Below are 26,980 nucleotides of genomic sequence, written 5' to 3' on the forward strand. Positions count from 1 at the left end.
CACAGATTTACCACCCTCTGACTATAATAATTTCTCCGCATCTCTGTTCTAAATGGACATCCTTCAATCCTGAAGTCGTGCCCTGTTGTCTTAGACTCCCCTACCATAGAAAATAACTTTGCCATATCTAATCGGTTCAGACCTTTTAACATTCAGAATGTTTCTTTGATATCCCCCCCTCATTCTCCTGAACTCCAGGGAATACAGCCCACGATCTGCCAGACATTCCTTTATACGGTAACCCTTTCATTCCTGGAAACATTCCCATGAATCTTCTCTGAACCCTCTCCAATGTCAGTATATCAAGAAACGGAGCCCAAATCTGCATATGATACTCTAAGTGTGGTCTCACAAGTACCTTATTGACCCTCAATATCACATCCCTGCTCTTATATTCTACAGTGGCATACAAAAGTTTGGACACCCCTGGTCAAAATTTCTGTTACTGTGAATAGCTAAGTGAGTAAAAGATGAACTGATCTCCAAAAGTCATAAAGTGAAAGATGAAACATTCTTTTCAACATTTTAAGAAAGATTAGTGTGTTATTTTTGTTTTGTACAATTTTAGAGTGGGGGAAAAAAGGAAAGGAGCACCTCGCAAAAGTTTGGGCACTCCAAGAGATTTGAGCTCTCAGATAACTTTTACCAAGGTCTCAGACCTTAATTAGCATGTCAGGGCTATGGCTTGTTCACAGTCATTGTTAGGAAAGGCCAGGTGATGCAAATTTCAAAGCTTTATAAATACCCTGACTCTTCAAACCTTGTCCCAACAACAAGCAGCCTAGGCTCCTCTAAGCAGCTGTCTAGCACTCTGAATATTAAAATAAATGATGCCCACAAAGCAGGAGAAGGCTATAAGAAGATAGCAAAGCGCTTTCAGGTAGCCGTTTCCTCAGTTCATAATGTAATTAAGAAATGGCAGTTAACAGGAATGGTGGAGGTCAAGTTGAGGTCTGGAAGACCAGGAAAACTTTGCGAGAGAACGGCTCATAGGATTGTTAGAAAGGCAAATCAAAACCCCTGTTTGACTGCAAAAGACCTTCAAGAAGATTTAGCAGACTGGAGTGGTGGTGCACTGTTCTACTGTGTAGCTACGCCTGCACAAGTATGACCTTCATGGAAGAGTCATCAGAAGAAAACCTTTCCTGTGCCCTCACCTCAAAATTCAGCATCAGAAGTTTGCAAAGGAACGTGTAAACAAGCCTGATGCAATTTGGAAACAAGTCTTGTGGACTGATGAAGTTAAAATAGAACATTTTGGCTGCAATAAGCAAAGGTATGTTTGGAGAAAAAAGGGTGCAGAATTTCATGAAAAGAACACCTCTCCAACTGTTAAGGACAGGGGTGGATCAATCATGCTTTGGCCTTGTGTTGCAGCCAGTGGCATGGGGAACATTTCACTGGTAGAGGGAAGAATGAATTCAGTTAAATACCAGCAAATTCTGGAAGCAAACATCACACCGTCTATTAAAAAAATGCTGAAGATTAAAAGAGGATGGCTTCTACAACAGGATAATGATCCTAAGCACACCTCAAAGTCCACAGTGGACTACCTCAAGGCACAAGCTGAAGGTTTTGCCATGGCCCTCACTCCCCCGACCTAAACATCATTGAAAATCTGTGGATAGACCTCAAAAGAGCACTGCATGCAAAACAGCCCAAGAATCTCACAGAACTAGAAGCCTTTTTGCAAAGAAGAATGGGCAAAAATCCCCAAACAAGAATTGAAAGACTCTTAGCTGGCTACAGAAAGCATTTACAAGCTGTGATACTTGCCAAAGGAGGTGTTAGTAAGTACTGACCATGTAGGGTGCCCAAACTTTTGCTTTGGGCCCTTCTCCTTTTTTGTTATTTTGAAACTGTAAAAGATGGAAATAAAAAGTAATCTTGCTTAAAATGTTCAAGAAATGTTTCATCTTTAACTTTATGCCTTTTGGAAATCAGGTTGTCTTTTACTCACTTAGCTATTCACAGTAACATAAATTTGACCGGGGTGCCCAAACTTTTGCATGCCACTATATACCTCTAGAAATAAATCCCAACATTGCATTCGCCCTCTGCACCACCGACTCAACCTGGAGGTTAACCTTAATTTATCCTACATAAGAACTCCCAAGTCCCTTTGCGTCTCTGCATTTTGAATCCTCTCCCCACCTAAATAATAGTCTGCCCATTTATTTCTTCCACCAAAGTGCATGACCATACACTTTCCAACATTGTATTTCATTTGTCACTTCTTTGCCCATTCCCCTAAACTATCTAAGTCTCTCTGCAGGCTCTCTGTTTCCTCAACACTACCTGCTCCTCCACCTAGCTTTATATCATCGGCAAATTTAGCTGCAAATCCATCAATCCCATTGTCCACATCATTGACATACTTTCTGAAAAGCAGTGGTCTCAACAGCGACCCCTGTGGAACTCCACTGAATACTGGCAGCCAGCCAGAATAGGATCCCTTTATTCCCACTCTCTGTTTTCTGCCAATCAGCCAATGCTCCACCATGCTAGCAACTTCCCTGTAATTCCCCATTATCTTGCTAAGCAGCCTCATGTGCAGCACCTTGTCAAAGGCCTTCTGAAAATTTAACTACACCACTACATCTCCTTTGTCTACTCTGCTTGTAACTTCCTCAAAGAATTGCAGTAGGTTTGTCAGGCAGGATTTTCCTTTCAGGAAACCATGCTGGCTTTGGCCTATCTTGTCCTGTGCCTCCAGGTACTCCGTAATCTCATCCCTAACAATCGACTTCCAACAACTTCCCAACCACTGATGTCAGGCTAACAGGTCTATAGTTTCCTTTCTGCTGCCTCCCACCCTTCTTAAATAGCGGAGTAACATCTGCAATTTTCAAATTATCCGGTACAGTGGCAGAGTCTATCAATTCTTGAAAGATCATCATTAGTGCCTCTGCAATCCCTCCAGCTACTTCTTTCAGAACCCAAGGGTGCATTCCATCAGGTCCATGAAATCCACCTGTCACTTATTGGCCCAGCTCTTCATCCTATTAACCTGTGACTCTTCTACATTATCCACAATACAGCAAACTTCACATCATCTACAAACTTACTAACCCACTTCCACCTTCTCTTCTGAGTCACATATAGAAAATCACAAAGAGCAGTGGTTACAGAATTGATCCCTGTGATACACCACTGGTCATTTGACCTCCAGGCAGAACACACTCCAAGTACTACCACCCTCTGCCTCCTATGGGCAAGTCAATTCTGTTTCCGCACAGCCAAGTTTCCTTAGATCCAGTGCCTCCTGACTTTCTGACAATGGGGAACCTTTTTGAATGCCTTACTAAAATCTATATACACCACATCTGCTGCTAAATCTTCGTCAGTTTATTTTGTTACTTCCTTAAATAATTCAATCAGGTTTGTGAGGCATGACGTGCCCCTCAAAATGCAATGCCGATTATCCCTAATTAGACAATGCTGCAAATGAAATACATTGTTGGAAAGTGTATGGTCATGCACTTTGGTGGAAGAAATAACAAGCAGACTATTATCTAGATGGGAAGAGAATTCAAAATGCAGAGATGCAAAAGAACTGGGGAGTCCTTGTGCAGGATACCCTAAAGGTTAACCTTCAGGTTGAGTCAGTAGTGAAGAAGTCAAATGCAACATTGGCATTCATTTCTGGAAGTATAGAATATAAGAACAGGAATGTGATGTTGAGGCTCTATAGGTACTCGTGAGACCACACTTGGAGTATTGTGTACAGTTTTGGGCTCCTTATTTTAGAAAAGATATACTGACATTAGAGAAGGTTCAGAGAAGATTCACGAGAATGATTCCAGGAATGAAATGGCTACTGTATGAGGAATATTGGCAGCTCTTGGGCTGTATTCCCTGGAGTTCAGGAGAATGAGGGGGCGATCTAAAAGAAACATTCCAAATTTAAAAGGCCTAAACAGATTAGATAGTAAAAGGCCTAAACAGGTTAGATAGGGCAAAATTATTTTCCTTGGTAGGGGAGTCTAGGACAAGAGGGCATGACTTCAGGATTGGAGGATGTCCATTTAGAACAGAGATGCAGAGAAATTATTTCAGTTGGAGGGTGGTAAATCTGGAATTTATTGCCACGAACGGCTGTGGAGGCCAAGTCATTGGGTGCATTTAAGGCAGCGATAGATAGGTTCCTGATTAGCCAGGACATCAAAGGGTATGGGGAAAAGGCAGGGGAGTGGGGATGACTGGAAGAATTGGATCAGCCCATGATTGAATGGCAGAGCAGATTCGAAGGGCCTACTTCTGCTTCTATATCTTATGGTCTTATGAACTTAAATGCTTGTAACTCTGGTTAATAAGAATCATCTCCATTAGTTTTCTCACCACTTATGATAAAACTCACTAGTCAATATCTCCCAGGATTATTCCTATTACTATTTTTAAATAAAGGACTAACATTTGCCACCCTCCAATCTTCTGTTACTACTTCTGTGACTAATGGGGACACAAAGATCATAGCTAAAGGCACAGCAGTATCTTCCATCACTTAACGTAGTTACCTATGATATATTCCATTAGGCCCAGGAAATTTATCTGTACTAATGTTTTTCAAAACTTTTTTTAAAGTTGACTTGTCAGCATGTTTTATACTATCCTCACATTCATCAAGGTTTCTATAACTAGTGAATGGTGAAGTAAACATTCATTAAGGACCTCCCCTTCCTCCTCTGACTTCAAGCACATGTTTCCTCTTTTATCCTTGATTAGTCCTGCCCTCACTTCAGTCATTCTCAAGTTCCACATGTACATGTAGGACTCTGGGATTTTCCTTATTCCTACTCGGTAAGACTTCTCATGTATCCTCCTCGCTCTTAAGTCTCTTCTTCAGGTCCTTCCTGGTCACCTTTTAAATTGTCGAACACCCTATTTGATCCTTGCTTCCTCAGTATGCTTGCTTCTTCATCTTAACTACATGTTCCTTCACCCTTCTATCCTTTCCCTGTCTCAATGGGACAAACCTATCCAGAACCCCATGCAAGTGTCCAGTACCTGTCTGGCCTTCCTCACAGTCTGTCTACGTATTGCATCTACCTTTACATTAACTACTCCATCCTAGTTTAAACCTCAGCGGCTCTATAGTAAACTGCCTGCAAGGATATCAGTCCCCTTTGAGGTCAGGTGTAACCTATCCCTTTTTTACAGGTCATACGTTCCCCAGAAAAGATCCCAATGATCTACAAATCCCTGCACCAAAGTTCAGTCTCACATTCAATTGCTATATCCTATATTTATCATCACTAATGTATGGCACAGGCAATAATACAAAAATTATTACCTTTGAGATCCTGTTTTTTAACTTCTAAGTTTTGTATATTTGCTTTCCAGTACCCCATTTCTTTTCTTCCTTAAATTCTTGGTATCAATGTGTGACACGTGGTCAAGTGGATAAGGTATCGGTCTAGTGATCTGAAGGTCATTAGTTCAAGCCTCAGCTAAGGCAGTGTGTTGTGTCCTCGAGCAAGGAACTTTACCACACATTGCCCTGTGACGACACCGGTGGCAAGTTGTATGGGTCCTATTGCCCTTCCCTTGGACAACATAGATGGCGTGGAGAGGGGAGACTTGCAGCATGGGCAACTGCAGCTCTTCCATACAACCTTGCGTAGGCCTCAGTTATCATCGAAAATCGATGGACAGCTGAAGAAAAGAAGAAGGTATCAATGTGCACCACAGCTTCTGGCTGCTCACCCTCTCCTTTATAAATACTGTAGACCAGATTTGTGGTGCCCCTGAACCTGGCACCTTGGTATCAAAATACCATCTGGGACTCTTTTATGTCCACAGAATCTTGTTTGTTGTCCTAACAATTGAATCCCCAATCACTATTACTTGTTTCTTCTCGCCTTTCCCTTCTGAACCACAGAGCCAGACTCAGTGCCAGAGCCTTGGTCACTGCATCTCTCCCCTGGTAGGGCATTTCCACCATTTCCCCCCCCCCCCCCCCCAACATTATCCAAAGTGGTATACTTGTTATCGAGGGGATCTCAATGCCTTGTCTGCCAATGAAATTTCATGCTTTCACACCTGGTTTTCCTTCCTGATATCTTTTTTGTTAAGTACTCTCTATCTATAATCTATGAAGGACCTTCACTCATTTCAGTTCTCTTGTTTTATTTTTACAGCCCCCCGAGCCCACATGTCATGATATTTATGGTTCCCTGAACTTGCTGCCCATATTTTTTACTCTTGTGGGAACATATTGTACCTGAGCTCTCACTATTCCACACTTGTCAAATAGCTTTTTCAATTCCACTTTTATGACATCATACTCAATGACATTGAAATTAATTTTCCCCTAATACAGGACTTTTAAATTTCCTGACCATAACTATCTTGAAACTTAAAGTTATTGTCTCACTCCTTCTGCAAAATGCACTGTCCTGTCAGCCTTCGACTAAGCCTGGTACTTTACATTCTCTATTATGATTATTTATGTACTGGCTCAAAATGCCTTCATAGGCACACTTTAAAAATTCTGTCTCTTCCAAGCCTTTCATACTAAAATGGTCACAGTTAGCTTGGAGGAAGTTGAAATCTCCTTTTAGTATAACTTTATTACTTTCTTTATGATTTGTCCATGTGTGCATTCCTTTATCTCTACGGCTTTTTGACTGTAAGGACTCTAGTATGCCCACAGCAAAGAGACTGCCCCATTTTTGTCCCCAAATACTCCTCATGTAACCATATATGCTGATCAGCAGATCAAAGTTTATCTTTCTTATTAGTCAGGCTTCTAATATAAATATATTTTGACTTTGCAATCATCTGATATACCTTATACCCATGTTTGTTCTGCCTACCACACTGGCATTGTTTTCTTTATTGTTTTGACTACACCTCCTGCACTATGCATCTACTCTACCACATTCCCTGATGAATTAGTCAGAACCATCCCCAAAAGTACAAGTACAAGCTCTTTTGTCATTCAACCATACACATGTATGTATGTACGTAAACATGTATGTATGTAAACAAAACATTGTTCCTCTGGGGAGAGTTTTCCTGGTTTTGGTTCCAGTGCAGCCGGTCCGATTTGCAGTTATTCAAGGGAACCAAAGTGTTAAAGCTTTCCCTCTGGCGTCACTCTATTAGCCACACATTCATCTAACCAAAAGCTCTGGTTACTACACTTACTAGAATGTGACATAGGAGGTAATCCAGAAATTATGGCTTTGGAGGTTTTATTTGCTTTAAATTCATGTTTCAGGACTTCCTCTCTCTTGTTACGTATGTCATTAGTATCAATGTGGACTATGATGTCCAGCTAATTACCCTCCTTTTTTCAGAATGATGAGGTCTGTATCAGGAAACTTGTGCATATATGGTCACCAGGGGAACAGTACCCATTCCTGATCCCCTACATTTTGCAGAAAATGCATTCCACATGCCCAGGTTCTCCTGACATGGATTCCCCTCTAATCGTACTCTGAAGAAAAGGGCCCATCATATCCCTGTTCGCTATCAAATACCAATTTACACTAATCCCATTTACCAGTATATGCTTTGTAGCCTGCTGTCCTTCAGCAATCTCATTGCTCATCCAGGTACTTCCGTGTGTGTCTACATCCAGACAATGTTGGTGGAAACATCCTTCTGCTCCTTCTAAATTTTTCACTCCTCACCTTAAACCCTCTGGTCTTAAATACCTCTGCCTTGCAGAGAAGTTTCCTACAATCTATTCAATCTTAGCTCTTTAATTTTGCCTATCAGATTCCATCCCCATCTCCCACCCTTCAGCCTCCTCTGATTCAAGGAAAAGAGACACAACAAAACTGCCATTGCTCCTCAGAAGTGAAATACTCCATTTGAGGCAACATCCGGGTAATGTCCTCCGCATCCTCTTTGGTGCAATCAGTCCTTCCAATAGAATGATGATCAGAACAGTGCACAGCACTCTAGCTGTGGATTACTCAATGATTTTATAAAGTTGCACCAAGATCTCCTTACTCCAGCTAATGAAGGCAGCGTCCAGTATGCTGGCTTCATCATCTTATCTGACACGGAGCCACCTTCAGGGATCTGTAGATATACACTCTTTGTTCCTTCATAGAAACATAGAAAACCTACAGCATAATACAGACCCTTGGGCCCACAATGCTGTGCTGAACATGTACTTAGATAGACATTACCTAAGGTTAGCCACAGCCCCCTATTTTTCTAAGCTCCATGTACCCATCTAGGAGTCTCTTAAAAGACCCTATCGTATCTGCCTCCATCACTGTTGCCAGCAGCCCATACCACGCACTCACCACTCTGTGTAAAAAAAATTTACCCAAGACATCTTGTCTGTCCCTACTTCCAAGCACCTTAAAACTCTGTCCTGTCATGTTTGCCATTTCAGCCCTGGGAAAAACCCTCTGACTATCCACACAATCAATGCCTCGCACCATCTGATACACCTCTATCGGGTTACCTCTCATCCTCTGTCGTTCTAAGGAGAAAAGGCCCAGTTCACTCAACCTTTTCTCATTATGCATGTTCCACAATCCAGGGAACATCCTTGTAAATCTCCTCTGCACCCTTTCTATAGTTTTCACATCCTTCCTGTAGTGAGGTGACCAGACTGAGCACAGTACTCCAAATGGGGCCTGACCAGGGTTCTATGTAGCTGCAACATTGCCTCTCGGCTCTAAAACTCAATCCCACGGTTGATGAAGACCAATGCACCGTATGCCTTCTTAACCACAGAGTCAACCTGTGCAGTAGCTTTCAGTGGCCTATGAACACGGACCACAAGATCCCTCTTATCCTCCACACTGCCAAGTCTTACCATAAATACTATATTCTGCCATCATATTTGACCTACCAAAATGAACCACCTCACACTAATCTGGGTTGAAGTCCATCTGCCACTTCTCAACCGAGTTTTGCATCCTATCGATATCCTGCTGTAACCCCTCATAGCCCTCCACACTATCCACAACACCCCCAACCTTTGTGTCATCAGCAAATTTACTAACAGATCCCTGAGCCACACCACTGGTCACCAACCTCCATGCAGAATATGAACCATCTACAACCATTCTTTGCCTTCTGTGGGCAAGCCAGTTCTAGATCCACAAAGCAAGGTCACCTTGGATCCCATGCCTCCTTACTTTCTGAATGACCCTTTCATGGGGTAGTTTATCAAATGCCTTCCAAAAATCCGTATAAACTACATCTACTGCTCTACCTTCATCAACATGTTTAGTCACATCCTCAAATAATTCAATCAGGCTCATAAGGCACGACCTGACTTTGACAAAGTCATGCTGACTATTCCTACTCATAATATGCCTCTCCAAATGTTCATAAATCCTGCCTCTCAGGATCTTTTCCATTAACTTACCAACCACTGAAGTAAGACTCACTGGCCTATAATTTCCTGGGATCTCTCTACTCCCTTTCTTGAATAAGGGGATAACTTCTGCAACCTTCCAATCCTCCGGAACCTCTCCAGAGCCCATTGATGATGTAAAGAGAACAGTAGCTAGGGGTACATCTCATACGATCTCGGAGATTTATCCAACTTGATGCTTTCCAAAAGCTCCTGCACACCCTCTTCCTTAATATCTACACTCTCAAGCTTTTCAGTCCATTGCAAGTCATCCCTCCAATCGCCAAGTCCATTTCCATAGTGAATACTGAAGCAAAGTGTTCATGAGAACAGCACGTGGTAAAAAAGAGGTCAACCAACATATTTCCATGAGCCGCACATTGAATGCCAAAGAGCCGCATGTGGCTCACGAGCCGCAGTTTGGCCACCCCTGATCTATAGCCCAGCACTCTAAGTAACCATTCCTGCCCCTGAACCATCCAAGTCTCTGCAATGGCCAGAATATCATAGCTCCAAGTACTGATCCACGCTCTAAGCTCATCTGCTTTGTTCATAATGCTTCTCGCATTTAAATAAACACATCTCAAACCATCGGAATGAGCGCATCCCTTCTCTATCACCTGCCTATCCTCCTTCTCGCACTGTCTCCAAGCTTTCTCTATTTATGACCCAACAGCTCCTTCCTCCATTTCTTCAGTTCGATTCCCACCCCCCAGCAATTTTAGTTTAAACTTTTTGCAATATCCTCAGCAAACCACACTGCCAGGATATTGCTCCCCCTTATATTCAAGTGCAACCCGTCCTTTTTGTACAGGTCACGCCTGCCCCAAAAGAGCTCCTAATGATCCAGAAATGTGAATCCCTGCCACCCTGCTCCAATCCCTCAGCCATGCATTCATCCTCCATCTCACTCTGATTATCCACGTAAATCCGAATTACGGAAAAACAAATTAACTGTGTTAAAATAATCTCTAAATAGCCAGCAGACACTGTTGACAACATTCAGTAAGGAAGCCGATACAATGACTGAAGCTAGTTTTGTTATGTCATGGAATATTGCTTGTGCTAAACGCCCATATTCTGATGGCAAATTTGTTAAGAAGAATTTAGCTGAAGTTGTTGCAGTGTTAGATCCAAATAACATTTAAAATCTCAGTTTTTTTTCCCTTTTATTTTTATTTTTGGCAGTCTTATTTTATGTTACTGAAACGCATAAGTTCATTACCGTACTAAATACGCTCATCTAAAAACAATCATCAGTCAAGATTTTGAAAACATTTGGTATATTTTTAATGATATTTATTTGTCTAAGACTTATATTCATCCCAGATCCTGACACCTGGGAGGCAAACTACCATCCGTGCTTCTTTCCTGCGTCCACAGAATCGACTGTCTGATGCCCTAACTATAGACTCCCCTATTACTGCTGTCTTTTTCCTTTCCCTACCCTTATGAGCCACAGGGCCAGCCTCTGTTGTTTCTCCCCATTTCCGCCCCCCCCCCCCCCAACAGTACTCAAATAGGAGTACTTATTGTCAAGGGTAAAGCCCTTAACAATAAGTTAAGGGCTGTCCCCATTAACTTATACCCTTCTCTGGCCCCACCAACCCGGATTTATGTCCGATCATCATCAGCCTTTATAAAATTAATCACATTGCAATTAAATATAAACAGAAAATATTAGTAAAAACACACTAGGTCAGGGAGTGTCTCTGAAAAGAGAAACAATAACATTTAAGGTCAGAAATTCTTCAGAATTTTTTTGGTATTCACCCCCCACACACCCATCAGGGTTAAGTTACTTCTGCTGTTGCACGGTCCAACTGATATACTTCTACAACTTAAGTTGACTCCCATTCAACAACATTTTTTGCTTTTCTTTCCATATATTAGTTATTTCCATCACATTTCATCATTTGCAGTATGAGAATACAATTATTAGTAAGGGTCCAGTACTTGGCTTTGTTGTATTTTTTCACAAGTTGCATCTTAATGAATTGTGTCAATTCTTATCCCATTGCTGGTGGTGAAAATTGAATTTGAGGCATTTCTAAAGTTGTGGATGAATGTTTTCTGTGCAGATAAGACTGTGAAACTACTGCGGAATGTACAGTGACTCCCATGTTTGCTCTGCCAGGTTATGCCCGATATCTTCATTCACCCTCATTTACAAGTCTTTCCTCAGCACGGACTGCGAGCGATGCAGAGCCATGTCATGGTGCACAGGGGATATCAGGTAAACACATCTGCTGGAGATGGACAATAACAAAAGTTCATTGTTACAGAGCACATATTTACCATAGGTGGTGATCAAACAGTCAGCCTAACAATGTAACTTAGCTCCTGAGTGAAAATCTGACGAATATTGTCTGCACATCCCATTTCTACCTTCTGTTTAACACTGAGAAGGCAGGTTGAAAGTTCTGTAGAATATTCAGACAAACACTTTCCTCACTTTACTCATGGCACAGAGTTCTGCTACACTGAGTGCTCAAGTAGTTCCAATGTGAGATAAGCCAGTTTCTGGATGTGTTTTTTAAACAAAAGAAGGGCTTGGTGTCTAGTTTCTGAGAACAAATGGAATGGCTGTAATATTTCAGCAGGAGATATTGAATGGAGCTAGGTTTAACACACTATTCTTTCAGTTCTGTAGTTTACTTTAAAGCTGTGTACTCGAGGATTTTATATTTTCATCATGGAGAAAAGACTATGACTATCTACTTTTATCAGGGTCACTGCTCACCCACTGACTCTTCATTCACCTTTTACAGCCTCACTCCCTAAGTTAGGTCCAGCACGGCTCCATCATGGGGGAGGGGTGCTCTATACCTACACAAGTTTCCTTTAGGATGCACTTTAAAATTTCAATCTTGTCTAATCCTTTCACATTAAGACAATTCCAGCTAATAGCAGGAAAGTTAAAATCCCGATAACCCTCTTCCTTTTGCACCTCCTTGTGATTTATTTGCTCCTCTATCTCATGTGGACTGTTGGGACACCTGTAGTGTAATCTAGTCATAATCTGATCTTTTCTTGTGGGGTAGTTCTCACCTTACACTGTTTTTGCTGGACTCCATTTGTTCCTGACACGCAAATTTTCTCAATTCCATCTGAAATGCTCCTCTACTTTAAATCAAGAGTTAAACATAGAAACATAGAAAACCTACAGCACAATACAGGCCCTTCGGCCCAAAAAATTGTGCCAAACGTGTCCCTACCTTAGAAATTACTAGGCTTACCTATAGCCCTCTATTTTACCAAGTTCCCAACAGGTTCCCAATTGTTTTTATACCATAGACCAATACCATTAAGCAAGAGTTCAGTGGACCCTAGGTTGGGAACCCCTGCTTTAAATGGGCCTGGCCTGGACATTCCCAGGTCCAGGTGGCCATTTTGCTTTTTTTTCTTGTTTGAGGGAAGCGAGCACAATTTTGACCACTCTCTACCTCGTAACCTCAGAGCTTGGAAAAGTGTATTAGATTTGGGAGTGTGGTGTTGGGTTCACCTCTCGAGCTGGCTGATTGGCATTAAGGCCTAAATGCTGGAAGTGGGGTGTTGGCTGGAAGGAGACACTTACTTTGGTTCATTTGTCCTGGCAGTGAATTTGGAGGATTTTGTAAAAGCAGTGTTGGTAGGATTTTCAGTGCTTTAATGTGCTAGCTGTAAGACATCCAGTTCTTTGAGGAGGGGTGTTAGTGTTTCACAGTAGACTAGCGCCTCTTGATTTTCAAATGTGATCAGATGTGAGGGTGTTACCACTGAGACAGACATGGCCCACAGCATCAGGAAGCTTGTGATTTCTCCCATTAAATACCAAATTAATATATTTTCCAGCTTTGTTTTATTGTTGTCATAATTCTGCAGGTTCAGTGAACGTATGAGTGGTGATGTGCTGTAAACCAAGAGTTTTTTTTGAAGACTGCAACTCAAAGTTGCTTTTTTGTTCTTTCATTTTTGAGGACTTCCTGCATTTGGAAGATCAATTTAGTGACTTAAACCATGGAGCAACACAAAACACCATTGAGAGATGCACATTCCTGCACAAGTATGAAAAGGTGAGAGTTTTCTTTCTGTCACAACAGTCACATCATTGTCTGCAGGAATTACTGAGTTGCTAGTGGATTGGTTGTGTATATTGTCTTATTAGGAAGTAGGTAGTATGCAGACTTTTCAATATCGTCTGATGACCTACCCTAAGCAGAGTATGCATATAGATGGCACTGAAGTGATAAAATAAGAGTTGGGCTGTATCCCTTGTAACCAGATTCAATCTTATTTTAAACTGGTAGTGGGAAATAGGGCTCCAGAAATGCAAGGTACCTACGAAGGAGCTGAAGAATGGGCTTGGGAGAGCTAGAAGGGAGCATGAGAAGGCTGTGGCAAATAGGATTAAGTATGATGTATTATAGTACCAGCAACCCAGGTTCATATTCTCACTGCTGTCTGTAAGGAATTTATACATTCTCCCCGTGAGTGCATGGGTTTCTCCGAGTGCTCTGGTTTCCTCCCACAGTCCGAAGATGTACCAGGTAGTTTAATTGGTCATTGCAAATTGTCCTGTGATTAGGCTAGGGTTAAGTCAGGGGTTGTTGGGCTCAAAGGGCCTGAAGGGCCTACTCGGTGCTGCATCTCAATGAATAAATTAACAAATAAATAAACAAACAAAGAAAGTGTTCTACACATATGTGAAGAACACGGCATCGCGATAGTGTAGCGGTTAGGAGTTCATTTCTAACGCTGTTTGTAAGGAGTTTCTGTACGTCCTTCTGGTGGAATGCATGGGTTTCCCCCGGATGCTTCTGTTTCCTTCCACAGTCCAAAGATGTACCAGGTAGGTTAATTGGTCCTTGTAAATTGGCTCATAATTAGATTAGGGTTAATCAGGGTTGTTGGGGTTGTGTGGTTGGAAGGGCCTACTCCACACTATATTGCATAATAAATAAAAAACAGGAGGATGACCAGAATGAGGATCAGACTGATAAGGGATAGTGGAGGGAACATGTGACTGTAGTTAGAGGAGGTAGTGGAGGTCCTTAACGGATTCTTTCCTTTAGTACTCTTCAGTGACAGAGACCTTGATGTTTGTAAAGACAGTGTAAAACAGTCTAATATTCTTGAATATGTTCATATTAAGAAAGAAAATGTGATAGAACTTTTGAAAAACATTAGAATAGATAACGCTCTAATTCTTCAGTTTTGGAAGGTTGAATTTGAAACCAGAATATTGTGTTACTGGCAGGATTCTTGGTAGCATGGAAGAGCTAGAAACATAGAAAACATACAGCACAATACAGGCCCTTCAGCCCACAAAGCTGTGGCGAACATGTCCCTACCTTAGAACTACCTAGGCTTTACCCATAGCCTTCTATTTTTCTAAGGTCCATGTGGCCATCCAGGAGTCTCTTAAAAGACCCTATCGTTTCCGCCTCCACCACCGCCGCCGACAGCCCATTCCACATACTCACCACTCTCTGCGTTAAAAAAAACTTACCCTGACATCTCCTCTGCACCTACTATCAAGCACCTTAAAACTATGCCTTCTCGTGCTAGCCATTTCAGCCCTGGGGAATTGCCTCTGACTATCCACACGATCAATGCTTCTCATAATCTTGTACAGCTCTATCAAGTCACCTCTCATGCTCCGTCGCTCCAAGAAGAAAAGGCCAAGTTCACTCAACCTATTCTCATAAGGTATGCTCCCCAATCCAGGCAGCATGTAAATCTGCTCTGCACCCTTTCTATGGTTTTCACGTCCTTCCTATAGTGAGGCGACCAGAATTGAGCACAGTACTCCAATAGGGTCTAACCAGGGTCCTATTTGGCTGCAACATTACCTCTCAGCTCTTGAACTCAATCCCACAGTTGATTAAGGCCAATGCACAGTGTGCCTTCTTAACCACAGAGTCAACCTGCATAGCAGTTTTGAGTGTCCTTTGGACTCGAACCCCAAGATCCCTCTGATCCTCCACACTGCCAAGAGTCTTACCATTAATACTATATTCTGCCATCATATTTGACCTACCAAAATGAACCACCTCACACTTATCTGGGTTGAACTCCATCTGCCACTTCTCAGCCCAGTTTTCAATCCTATCAGTATCCCGTTGTAACCTCTGACAGCTCTCCACACTATCCACAACACCTCCAACCTTTGTGTCATCAGCAAACTTAACTAACCCATCCCTCCACTTCCTCATCCAGGTCATTTATAAAAATCACGAAGAGTAGGGGTCCCAGAACAGATCCCTGAGGCACACCACTGGTTACTGGCCTCCATGCAGAATATGACCTGTCTACAACTACTCTTTGCCTTCTGTGGGCAAACCAGTTCTGGATCCACAAAGCAATGTCCCCTTGGATCCTATGCCTCCTTATTTTCTCAATAAGCCTTGTATGGGGTACCTTATCAAATGCCTTGCTAAAATCCATATACACTACTTCTACGGCTCTACCTTCATCATTGTGCTTCAATCACATTCTCAAAAAATTCAGTCAGGCTCGTAAGGCACGACCTGCCTTTGACAAAGCCATGCTGACTATTCCTAATCATATTATGCCTCTCCAAATGTTCATAAAACCTGCCTCTCAGGATCTTCTCCATCAACGTACCAACCACTGAAGTAAGACTCACTGGCCTATAATTTCCTGTGCTATCTCTACTCCCTTTCTTGAATAAGGGAAGAACATCCGCAACCCTCCAATCCTCCAGAACCTCCCCCATCCTCATTGATGATGCAAAGATCATTGCCAGAGGCTCAGCAATCTCCTCCCTCACTTCCCACAGTCGCCTGGGTACATCCTGTCCAGTCCCAGTGACTTATCCAACTTGATGCTTTCCAAAAGCTCCAGAACATCCTCTTTCTTAATATCTACATTCTCAAGCTTCCCACAGTCCACTGCAAGTCATCCCTACAATCGCCAAGATCCTTTTCCATAGTGAATACTGAACCAAAGTATTCATTAAGTACCTCTGCTATTTCCTCTGGTTCCATACACACTTTTCCATTGTCACACTTGATTGGTCCTATTCTCTCACATCTTATCCTCTTGCTCTTCACATACCTGTAGAATGCCTTGGGGTTTTCCTTAAATCGTGTCTGCCAAAGCCTTCTCATGGCCCCTTTCGCTCTCCTGTTTTCATTGTTAAGCTCCTTCCTGCTAGCTTTATAATCTTCTGGATTCATATTATTGCCTAGTATTTTGAACCTTTCGTAAGCTCTTCTTTTCTTCTTGACTAGATTTACAACAGCCTTTGTGCACCATGGCTCTTGTACCCTACCATCCTTTCCATGTCTCATTGGAATGTACCTGCTCAGAACCCCATGCTAATATCCCCTGAACATTTGCCGTATTTCTTGGGAACATTTCCCTGAGAACATCTGTTTCCAATTTATGCTTCTAAGTTGCTGCCTGATGGCCTCATATTTCTACTTACTGCAATTAAACATTTCTCTAACTTGTCCCTCTCCAATGCTATGGTTAAAGAGATAGAATTGTGATCACCATCTCCAAAATGCTCTCCCACTGAGAGGCCTGACACCTGACCAGGTTCATTTCCCAATACCAGATCAAGTACACCCCTCTTGTAGGCTTATCTACATACTGTGTGAAGAAACCTTCCTGAAGACACCTAACCACCTCCACCACATCTAAACTCCTCACTCTACGGAGGTGCCAATCAATATTTGGGAAATTATTATCTCCCACCACAACAACCCTGTTATTTTTGCTCCTTTCCAAAATCTGTCTCTCTATCTGCTCCTCAATGTCCCTGTTACTATTGAGTGGTCTATAAAAAACACCCAGTAGAGTTATTGACCCCTTCCTATTCCTAACTTCCACCCACAGAGACAACCCCTCCATGATTTCCTCCTTTTCTGCAGCTGTGACACTATCTCTGATCAACAGTGCCACGCACCACCTCTTTTGCCTCCCTCCCTATCCTTTCTGAAACATCTGAAGCCTGGCACTTGAAGTAGCCATTCCTGCCCCTGCACCATCTAAGTCTCTGTAATGGCCACAACATCATAGCTCCAAGTGCTGATCGACACTCTAAGCTCATTCACTTTATTCATGATACTCCTCACATTAAAATAGACACATCTCAAACCATCGGACTGAGCACAACCCTTCTCTATAACCTGCCTATCCTCCCTTTCGCACTGTATCCAAACTTGCTCTATTTATGAGCCAACCTCCCTTTCCTCTGTCACTTCAGTTCGGTTCCCACCCCCCAGCAATTCTAGTTTAAACTCTCTTGGATCCATGCCTATAGATCTTTCAACATTGCTGCACAAATTGATAGGCAGGTTAAGGAGGCATATGTTGTGTTGGCCTTCATTAGTCGGGGAACTTAAGAGCCGCAAGGTAACGTTGCAGCTCTATAAACCCTAGTTAGACCACATGGAATATTGTGTTCTGTTGTCATCACCTCATTGTATGAAAGACGTGGAGAAGAGATTTACCAGGATGCTACCTGGACAAGAAGGTATAGTATGTCTTTTGAAAATATGTTGAGCAAGCTAAGGCTTTACTCTATTGAGTAAAGGAGGATGAGCAGAGGATGGAACTCTACAAGATAAGGCACAAATGGAGTTGATGGCCAGAGACCTTTTCGCAGGGTGGAAATTCCTAATACAAGTGGCATATTTTTAAGGTGTTTGGAGGAAAGTATGGGAGATGTCAGAGGTAAGTTCTTTACAGTGTGGTGGGTATGTGGAATGCCCTACCAGGGATTAAGTTAAAGGCAGATACATCAGGGGCATTTGTGATAATCACATGGATGATGGAAAAATGGATGTCTATTTAGGAAGGAAGGATTAGATTGATCTCAGAGTAGGTTAAATAGTTGGCAAAACAATGTGGACCGAAGGACCTGTACTGTGCTGCAATATTCTATGTTTTATATTTCAGAGGACATTGGAGACCAGTGAGGAAAGGAAAGAAGCTTCAGAGGTTGAGGAGAAATGCACTATCTGTCTGTCACCGTTGGAGGAAGGAGAAGATGTAAGGTGAGGAAACCCTAAAGGGTTGCTGTTTCTCACATGATCTCCAGACAGCCAATGTAGATGTTGGATGCACCTAAACTGCGAACAGGATGGATGTAAACTTTCTTAGAACTTCGACTTTCTCAGGAGTTACCAGAGGTTAAAATGAGAATTTCTAAGCACACCTGCCTATGATTGCCATTTTGTTTGTGGTGTCTGATCAGTCTCCTCTCGCCCTTGCTCTCGCTCTCTCTCTCTCTCTCCCATTCTTTCGCTCTCCCTCTCTTTTGCTCTCCCTCTCTTTTGCTCTCCCTCTCTTTTGCTCTCCCTCTCTTTCGCTCACCCTCTCTCTCGCTCACCCTCGCTCTCCCTCTCCTTGCCCTCGCTCTCCCTCTCCGAGCTATCTCTCACCCCGCTCTCTCGCCCCTCACTCAGGATTTCTCCCTCTCTCCTAAATCTGGCGTTCTCCCTCTTTGCTCCCTCTGTCCCCATTCACCCTGGCTGTATTCCCCCATACCTGGCTTCTCCCTCTTGCCTCTCTTCTCCCTGTCTCCCCACCTCTCTTCCCCTGCACCCTCGCCTCTCTTCCCCTGCCCCCCAGCCTCTCTTCCCGTGCACCCGCTCTCCCCCTCCCCCTGCTCTCTCTCCCCATCCCCCCACTCTCTCTCCCGCCCCCGCTCTCTCTCTCTTTTAGCATGTATAGTGTATACATTTCTCTGACATTAAATGTACCTATTGATTGAACCTATTGAGAAAAGTGGCAGTAATTTTACCTTTGTAAATCAAACACAGGCAAGTATAACCGGTTTGGACAGATGTCTTGGCAAGGACAAGCTGGGCCAAAGGACCTATTTTTGGTGATCTCTATGACTATTCAGTTTGAACCAACAGTCTTAACATGTGAACCAAAACTTAAATGACAACTATATTGGTATCAGAAAATTGGTATACTTGCAAACCAAGTTTAAATATACATTAACAAAGTATAATTAATAACTTATTAAGTACAACTGACCTCCAGTGAGATGGTGCCATGCTCGGATGCTGAGGCTTCTACAGGGGTCAACCAAAGGTGCTATTGTCTATTTAAAACATAATTTTTTTACATTGCAAGACCATGCTGAACATTAAGACCTTAACATACTGCAGGTCTGCTCCATCAACAAGTTGCTCATTGGCAGAGAAACTGAAGGAGCTGGACTTGGTGAGAACTGTGATGCTGTCTGCGGCAGAAAGTTGTTGGTGCATAAAGTCTAACAGTGATTGTCTGAGATTGCAATACCCCGTTACCCTGCTACAAGTCCAATTCATTAGTTTATTGGCAAATGGTGGGGAGTTGCATGCCCTTAGTCGTAGCGAGAACCAGACCTCAAGCTCTGGTGTTGCCTGTTTGCAGCTGTCTTAGGGAGGTGTCAGATTGAGTGCTCCACAAAAAAGCTGATGGCGGGTGAGGTGTCCATGCTGGAGTTGGTGCTCAACAGAAGACAGGCTGTATTGTGTTCAACTGCAGACTGCTGCAATGCTCAGGGATTCAGGGACTTGGACTATATTTTTTGTGTGATTGTATTTTACTGCTACTTATATACTCACCGTCTTATATATGCCTTGTGTATATATGACTGTTGGTACTGTGATTTGCACCTTGGCCCCAAAGTAATGCTGTTTCCTTTGGCTGTATTCGTGTAAGGTTGAATAACAATTAAACTTGAACTTGTTAGTCCATAAATATTGTAATCTTTGACTTGTAAATCTTGTACATCTTATTTTTAAGGTAACTTATTTATTTTCTTTCTTACTTTCTTCTAATATTTGTACATCTGTGCATTTGTAGCTCTACTGTAACACTGTAATTTCCTTTGGGATTAATAAAGTACCTTTCTATTGATCGATCTATCTGGTCCAAATCATCATCATGTGGTCCCTTAGAATTGTGGATGTCTTGTTTCTGTGGGATCAACATTAGCAACTCACAAGTTGTCCAGGACCTTGCTTGGAGAATTGGGGCAGGCTGTTTTCTAGCAAAAGTATACTTGGTCTTCAAAAGTGAAATTTTGAGAGCACAAAGCTTGTATATGCCTGTCAGCATAAAAGGTAAAGATAACAGGTGTAGGGAACATTGTTTTTTGAGAGATATTAAGGACCTGGTTAATTAAAAAAAGGAGGTGCACGGAAAGTTTAGGCAGGTAGGAACAAATGAAGTGCTTATGAAAGTATAAGAAAGGCAAGAGAACACTTAAGCAAGGAGTCACGAGGGCTAAAAGAAGGCATGGATTTGCCTTAGACAAGATGAAGGAGAATCTTACAGGACTCTGGATATGTTGAGAGCAGAAGGATTGCAAAGGACAAAATTGGTTCTCCGGATGATCAGAATGGTAATTCATGTATGGAGCCAGAAGAGATGGGGGAGATCTTAAATGCATTTTTTGCATCTGTGTTTACTCAGGAGATGAACAAATACAGTCGGCCCTCCTTATCCGTGAGTTCCACATGCGCGAATTCAACCAACCACGAATCGAGAAAACCTGGAACTGCTCTTCCAGCACTTGTTGTTCGAGCATATACAGACTTTTTTTTCTTGTCATTATTCCCTAAACAATGCAGTATAACAACTATTTTACCTAGCGTTTACATTGTATTAGGTATTATAAGTAATCTAGAGATGATTTAAAGTATACGGGAGGATGTGCATGGGTTATCGTGGATCGGGATCGAATAAAATCAATAGTTCTCTTACTAAATAAGTTGGAACAGGTACATCCGGTATTATTTAGCGTCAGTTAGTCAAACATTTGTCTTAGTATATAGTATATATTTTACCTTTCTGTGCATATAAAACACTTAAGAACGTATGTTTCAGCACCGGGCTCGGGAGCAGAAGTTCCCGAGTTCAATCCAGTGACAGACCACTCCCGAGTGCCATCCGTGCCGGGTTGATGTGGAGGATCAAAAACCCAAAACCCAAAAACTCATTAATTAAATCACTGCGTTGCTTAGTAATAATTGTAGCTTTCATTGGGGCAGGGCCTTTCTCACTTAATCCTTTAAAATTTTTCCGATCGTTCACCGACGTAGCCTAACGCTTTTCCAGTGACCGATGGCATTTCACCTCTTTCCGATTGCTTTATTATTTCTGCTTTATTTTCAATCATGATTGTGATTATTTTCATGAACAGAAAAACTGCGGATTCAGAGCTCAACTGCCGGCTCAAGTCCACCGCACTGAGGCAGGTTAAATAAGGTCTGGGGTTCCACTGGGTCCTAAGTCCACCGCATTGAGACAGGTTGAATAAGGGACTTGAGCATCCGCATTTTTTGGTATCCTTGAGGGGTCCCAGGACCAATCCCGCACAGATAAGGAGGGCCAACTGTAGTCTTACGGAAGTAAGGCCTACAAGCACCAACTTCTTGGACACTGCAGATTACAGGGGAGATTACAAGGGTAGGTCTTACACCGTGATTGGTAGGGCACTGGGGAGTGCAGTAGAGCAAAGTGATCTGGGAATATGTCCATAATTAATTGAAAGTGGTGTCATGGGTTGATGAGGTTGGAAAAAAGCTTTTGGAACTTTGGCCTTCATAAATCAAAATATTGAGTACAGAAAATGGGATGTTTTGTTGAAGACGTCTAAGACATTGGTGAGGCCTAATTTGGAGTATTGTGTGCAGTCTTGATCACCTACCTACAGGAAAAATGTAAATAAGGTTGAAAGAGCACAGAGAAAATTTACAAGAATGTTGCCTGGTCTGGAGGGCCTGATTTATAATGAAAGATTGAATAGGTTAGTGCTTTATTCCATGGATTGTGGAACATTGAGAGGAGACTTGATAAATGTATACAAAATTATGAGGGGAATATTAAGGTAAAGGCAAGCATACTTTTTCAATTGAGGTTTGGTGGAACTACTACTAGAAGTCGTGGGTTCAGGATGAAAGGTGGAAAGATTAAGGGGAACATGATGCAAAACCTCTTCACTCAGAGGGTCGAGAATGTGTGGAACAAGCTGCTGATGGAAATGGTGCATGTGAGCTCGATTTCAACTTTTAAGACAGGTTTGTTAGGTACATGGATGGTCAGGATATGGAGGGCATAGTCCTGGTGCAGATCGATGCGAGTAGCCAGTTTAAATGGCTCGACAAAGAATTTTAAAAGCAAACATGAGGAAATCTGCAGATGCTGGAAATTCAAGCAACACACACACACACAATGCTGGTGGAACACAGCAGGCCAGGCAGCATCTATAGGGAGAAGCACGACAGGCCTGCTGCATTCCACCAGCATTTTTTGTGTGTTGCTTGGCAAAGAATTGACCGAGGGAAGAAGGGCCTGTTTCTGTGCTGTACTTCCTATGAATCTAATACTCCCAGTATTAAGATAAGCATACTTCAACTTTCATGTCTATTTTCTGTCTCCTGCCTCTCCTTACTTACAGACTTGTTGGTCATGTCATCCAGCTCCCACTCAATCCCTCCACTTTCTGACCTGGTGCTTTAATTTCTGACCCATGAAACACAGAAATATTAAAGAAATACTTGAGTTCACGTTAAAGCTAAAAATCATATTATAAGGTTAACAGTTTCAGGGTGAAGGCAGGACTAAAAGAACTTGCCATTGGATTTAAAGAAAAAGTAGTGGAGAAATTTGCATGCCTGAAAAATATTGATTGATTCCAAAATCCTGATGAGATACTTAACGGAGGTCTTGAAAGAGGTAGCTGATTAAATGTGGATAAATTTTACTGTTGTCTCCACAGATTAGAAACTATCAAATGCAACCAATCTTTTTAAAGGATGTGTTAGATGGAGTGCAATCTGGAAAATTGTGGAAATTGCTTCAGCAGAAAAAGAGCAAAAAACTTTTTTTTCTTTAAATAGTGGGAGTTTGAAAAACTGTTGGGATTCAGAAGCAACAGGGTGTCCTTGTATATCACCAGGATACAGGAAGCAATTAAGCAATATTTACTGCAAGAGGATTTGAGTGTGATCCTGGTGAGACAACAGAGATTATTTTCCCATGGCAGTGTATTTTCTTATATAAAGGAGGATACATTTGTGATGGGCAGAGTACTTTTAAAGTTCATCAGATCGATGCTGGGATGGAAGATATGTTGTGCGAGAGGAGAAAGTGCAGAATAAAACCATTACTAGAGAAGCTCAGCAGGTCAAGCAGAGTTCTTCCAACATCTATGCTAGATTCAGGTATCTGCAACATCTATTATAAATGGAGGGATGTTCAGTGTTGGAACACACTCTCAGTAATAAGGACATAGGATATAGAAGCAGAATCAAGTCATGTGGCCAGTCAAGTCTACTCCACCATTTCATCCGTAGATTCCGGACTACAGAGCGCACCTGATTAAAAGCCGCTGGCTCTAATTTTAGAGATAAAATCAATTTTTTACTTGTACAGGCCGCACCGGATTTTCGGCCGCAGGTGTCCCACGTTGTAATATGAGATATTTACACAGAAAGATATTACACGTGAGGATTTTTTAACTTTTAATTAAATCCATATGGTAACAAACAAATATATATTGCAAATGCTTTTTTTCGAACCGTGCCTGTAATACGGCTACTTTTAAATATACATACGTATCGGTAACACAAATTACGTTGCATATACTTTTTTACTGAACAGCACGAACAACATTCCAATATCTCCTAGCGACTGGTAAAAATATATATACTGCAGCCTACCAGGAAAAGTTATTGATCGCCTTTAACTTAAAAGCAGCGTTTTCGCTCGGGTCTGATGAGCTCGCGTAACGCGATCGGGTCTAATCGGGTCTAATGTGCTCGGGTCTGATGTGCTCGGGTCTGATGTGCTCGGGTCTAATGAGCTCGCGTAACGCGATCGGGTCTAATCGGGTCTAATGTGCTCGGGTCTGATGAGCTCGGGTCTAATGAGCTCGCGTAACGCGATCGGGTCTAATGTGCTCGGGTCTGATGAGCTCGCGTAACGCGATCGGGTCTAATCGGGTCTAATGTGCTCGGGTCTGATGTGCTCGGGTCTGATGAGCTCGGGTCTAATGAGCTCGCGTAACGCGATCGGGTCTAATCGGGTCTAATGTGCTCGGGTCTGATGTGCTCGGGTCTAATGAGCTCGCGTAACACGATCGGGTCTAATCGGGTCTAATGTGCTCAGGTCTGATGAGCTCGGGTCTAATGAGCTCGCGTAACGCGATCGGGTCTAATCGGGTCTAATGTGCTCGGGTCTGATGAGCTCGCGTAACGCGATCGGGTCTAATGTGCTCGGGTCTGATGTGCTCGGGTCTGATGAGCTCGCGTAATGCCCCCACCTTCCCGTTTATCGCAAACCGGTATCCCACAAGACGCGGCGAAACCGGGTGTGACGTCATAGCATCCCGGGATGTAGTACAGAAAACAAATATAGTTAAAACACTTCTAACTTTAACTAACAAATGAATTACTAAGCGAAAATATTATAAACTAAGTAACTGCCATAAAGGCAGCACAATGCTTTTCTTCGAGTGTTTTCCATGTTGATGAGGGTGAGTACAAATGACTGATTTACAATAATTTAATTGTGAAAGTGCGCTTGATTTATCGTACAATTTCATTGGACCTCTGTGAACTACTCATCAATTTTATTGGTCTACTGTTACGAGGCAAAATGTTTACGAGGCGGCATGAAAAAAAACCATGTATTAGCCGCTCTGGATTAAAGGCCGCAGAGTTCAAAGCTGTTCAAAATGTGGGAAAAAAGTAGCGGCTTATAATCCGGAATCTACGGTACTAGAGAAGCTCAGCAGGTCAAGCAGAGTTCTTCCAACATCTATGCTAGATTCAGGTATCTGCAACATCTATTATAAATGGAGGGATGTTCAGTGTTGGAACACACTCTCAGTAATAAGGACATAGGATATAGAAGCAGAATCAAGTCATGTGGCCAGTCAAGTCTACTCCACCATTTCATCATGGCTGATTCATTTTTCCTCTCAGCACCAATCTCCTCCCTCCCCCCACCATCCCGTATCCCTTCATGCCCTGACCAACCAAGAATCTATCAACCTCTGCCTTAAAGACAGCTGCCTGTGGCAATGAATTCCACAGAGTCAGCACTCTCTGGTTAGTCTCATCTGAGACACTCCCATCTGAGGAAACATGATATCCACATCCACTCTATCAAGACCTTTCACCATTCGATAGGTTTCAATGAGGTCACTCCTCATTCTTCTGAATTCCAGTGAATACAAACCCAGAGCCATGAAATGCTCTTCATACGACAAGCCATTTAATCCTGGAATCATTTTCATGAACTTCCTTTGAACCCTCTCCAGTAAATAATAATTTAGAAGAATAAAAGATGATCTTGTTAATATTTTTTTCAGGGGTGTCCAAGAATAAAGGAAATAATGCACTCAGTGGAAATGGAAATAAAGGCAAACTCCAGATGCAGGAAATCCAAAATAACACAAAATCAGAGACGCACAAGATTCTGTATATGTTGAAAATCTTGAGCAACACTCAGAATATTAACAAGATGATCCCAACGACCAATGTGACCTACAGCTACATCCTGCAAACAGTTCAGGAAACTACTATTTCTTAATATTATTATTTTAAAAATGCTTCTACTACTAAACTGTATGTGATTGGAATATGTAATTTACAATTCGATTATGTCTTTTTGGGCCTACTCAGTGATCTGGCGCTTTCACTGTCACCGGGGGGAATTCAGCAAGGTTAAGAACAGAGTGCGCAGCCAAATGGTGGAGTGCAAACCTTCATCAATTGGGGAATTGAATTTAGGAGCCGAGAGGTATAATGTTGCAGCTATATAGAACCCTGGTCAGACCCCACTTGGAGTACTGCGTTCAGTTCTGGTTGCCTCACTACAGGAGGGATGTGGAAGCCATAGAAAGGGTGCAGAGGAGATTTACAAGGATGTTGCTTGGATTGGGGAGCATGCCTTATGAGAATAGGTTGAATGAACTCGGCCTTTTCTCCTTGGAGCTACGGAGGATGAGAGGTGACCTGATAGAGGTGTGTAAGATAATGAGAGGCATTGATTGTGTGGATAGTCAGAGGCTTTTTCCCAGGGCTGAAATGGTTGCCACAAGAGGACACAGGTTTAAGGTGCTGGGGAGGAGGTACAGAGGAGATGTCAAGGGTAAGTTTTTTTACTCAGAGAGTGGTGAATGTGTGGAATGGGCTGCCGGCAACGGTGGTGGAGGCAGATATGATAGGGTCTTTTAAGAGTCTTTTGGATAGGTACATGAAGCTTAGTAAAATAGAGGGCTATGGGTAAGCCTAGTAATTTCTAAGGTAGGGACATGTTAGGCACAACTTTGTGGACCGAAGGGTCTGTATTGTACTGTAGGTTTTCTATGTTTCTATCTTCCGGTCCATTACTCCTCACAGATTAAAGTGTCAAGCAAGATTGAAATCGATGAGGATGATGTTGCACTGTCTACCTGTGTCTGATAGGTCTCCCTCTCTCTCTTGCACACTGCTGCTGGAAGAAGGTGCAGGAGTCTTCCTCACACTAAGGTTTAATCAGCACAGCTTGTGGCTGCAGACACGTTTCTGTGGTTCTTGTTACATGTGTTTCTAGTTACTTTTTGCTATTTTTGCGTTGTTTGATTGGGGCGCTTCAGCATGCATTGGTTGTGTGGTCTGCAGACAACAAATGACACAG

At 42.4% G+C, this 26,980-nt stretch overlaps 1 protein-coding gene across 5 annotated transcripts in view; it reads left to right on the plus strand.

The window, feature by feature from the left end:
- The window catches only part of LOC140740064 (E3 ubiquitin-protein ligase arkadia-C-like), a 195,803-nt gene that overhangs the window by 157,105 nt on the left and 11,718 nt on the right, over positions 1-26,980 (plus strand). For 4 of the 5 annotated variants that reach the window (XM_073068920.1, XM_073068922.1, XM_073068921.1 and 1 more), the window contains exons 11-13: positions 11,472-11,570; positions 13,294-13,389; positions 18,248-18,345. In XM_073068920.1, coding sequence (XP_072925021.1) covers positions 11,472-11,570; positions 13,294-13,389; positions 18,248-18,345 — 293 coding nt within the window. Of the gene's footprint in view, positions 1-11,415; positions 11,571-13,293; positions 13,390-18,247; positions 18,346-26,980 lie in introns of those variants that run through there. The other variant, XM_073068924.1, reaches the window with a different exon arrangement.

This window comes from Hemitrygon akajei, chromosome 16 (assembly GCF_048418815.1).
Source record: "Hemitrygon akajei chromosome 16, sHemAka1.3, whole genome shotgun sequence".
Lineage (NCBI taxonomy): Eukaryota > Metazoa > Chordata > Chondrichthyes > Myliobatiformes > Dasyatidae > Hemitrygon > Hemitrygon akajei.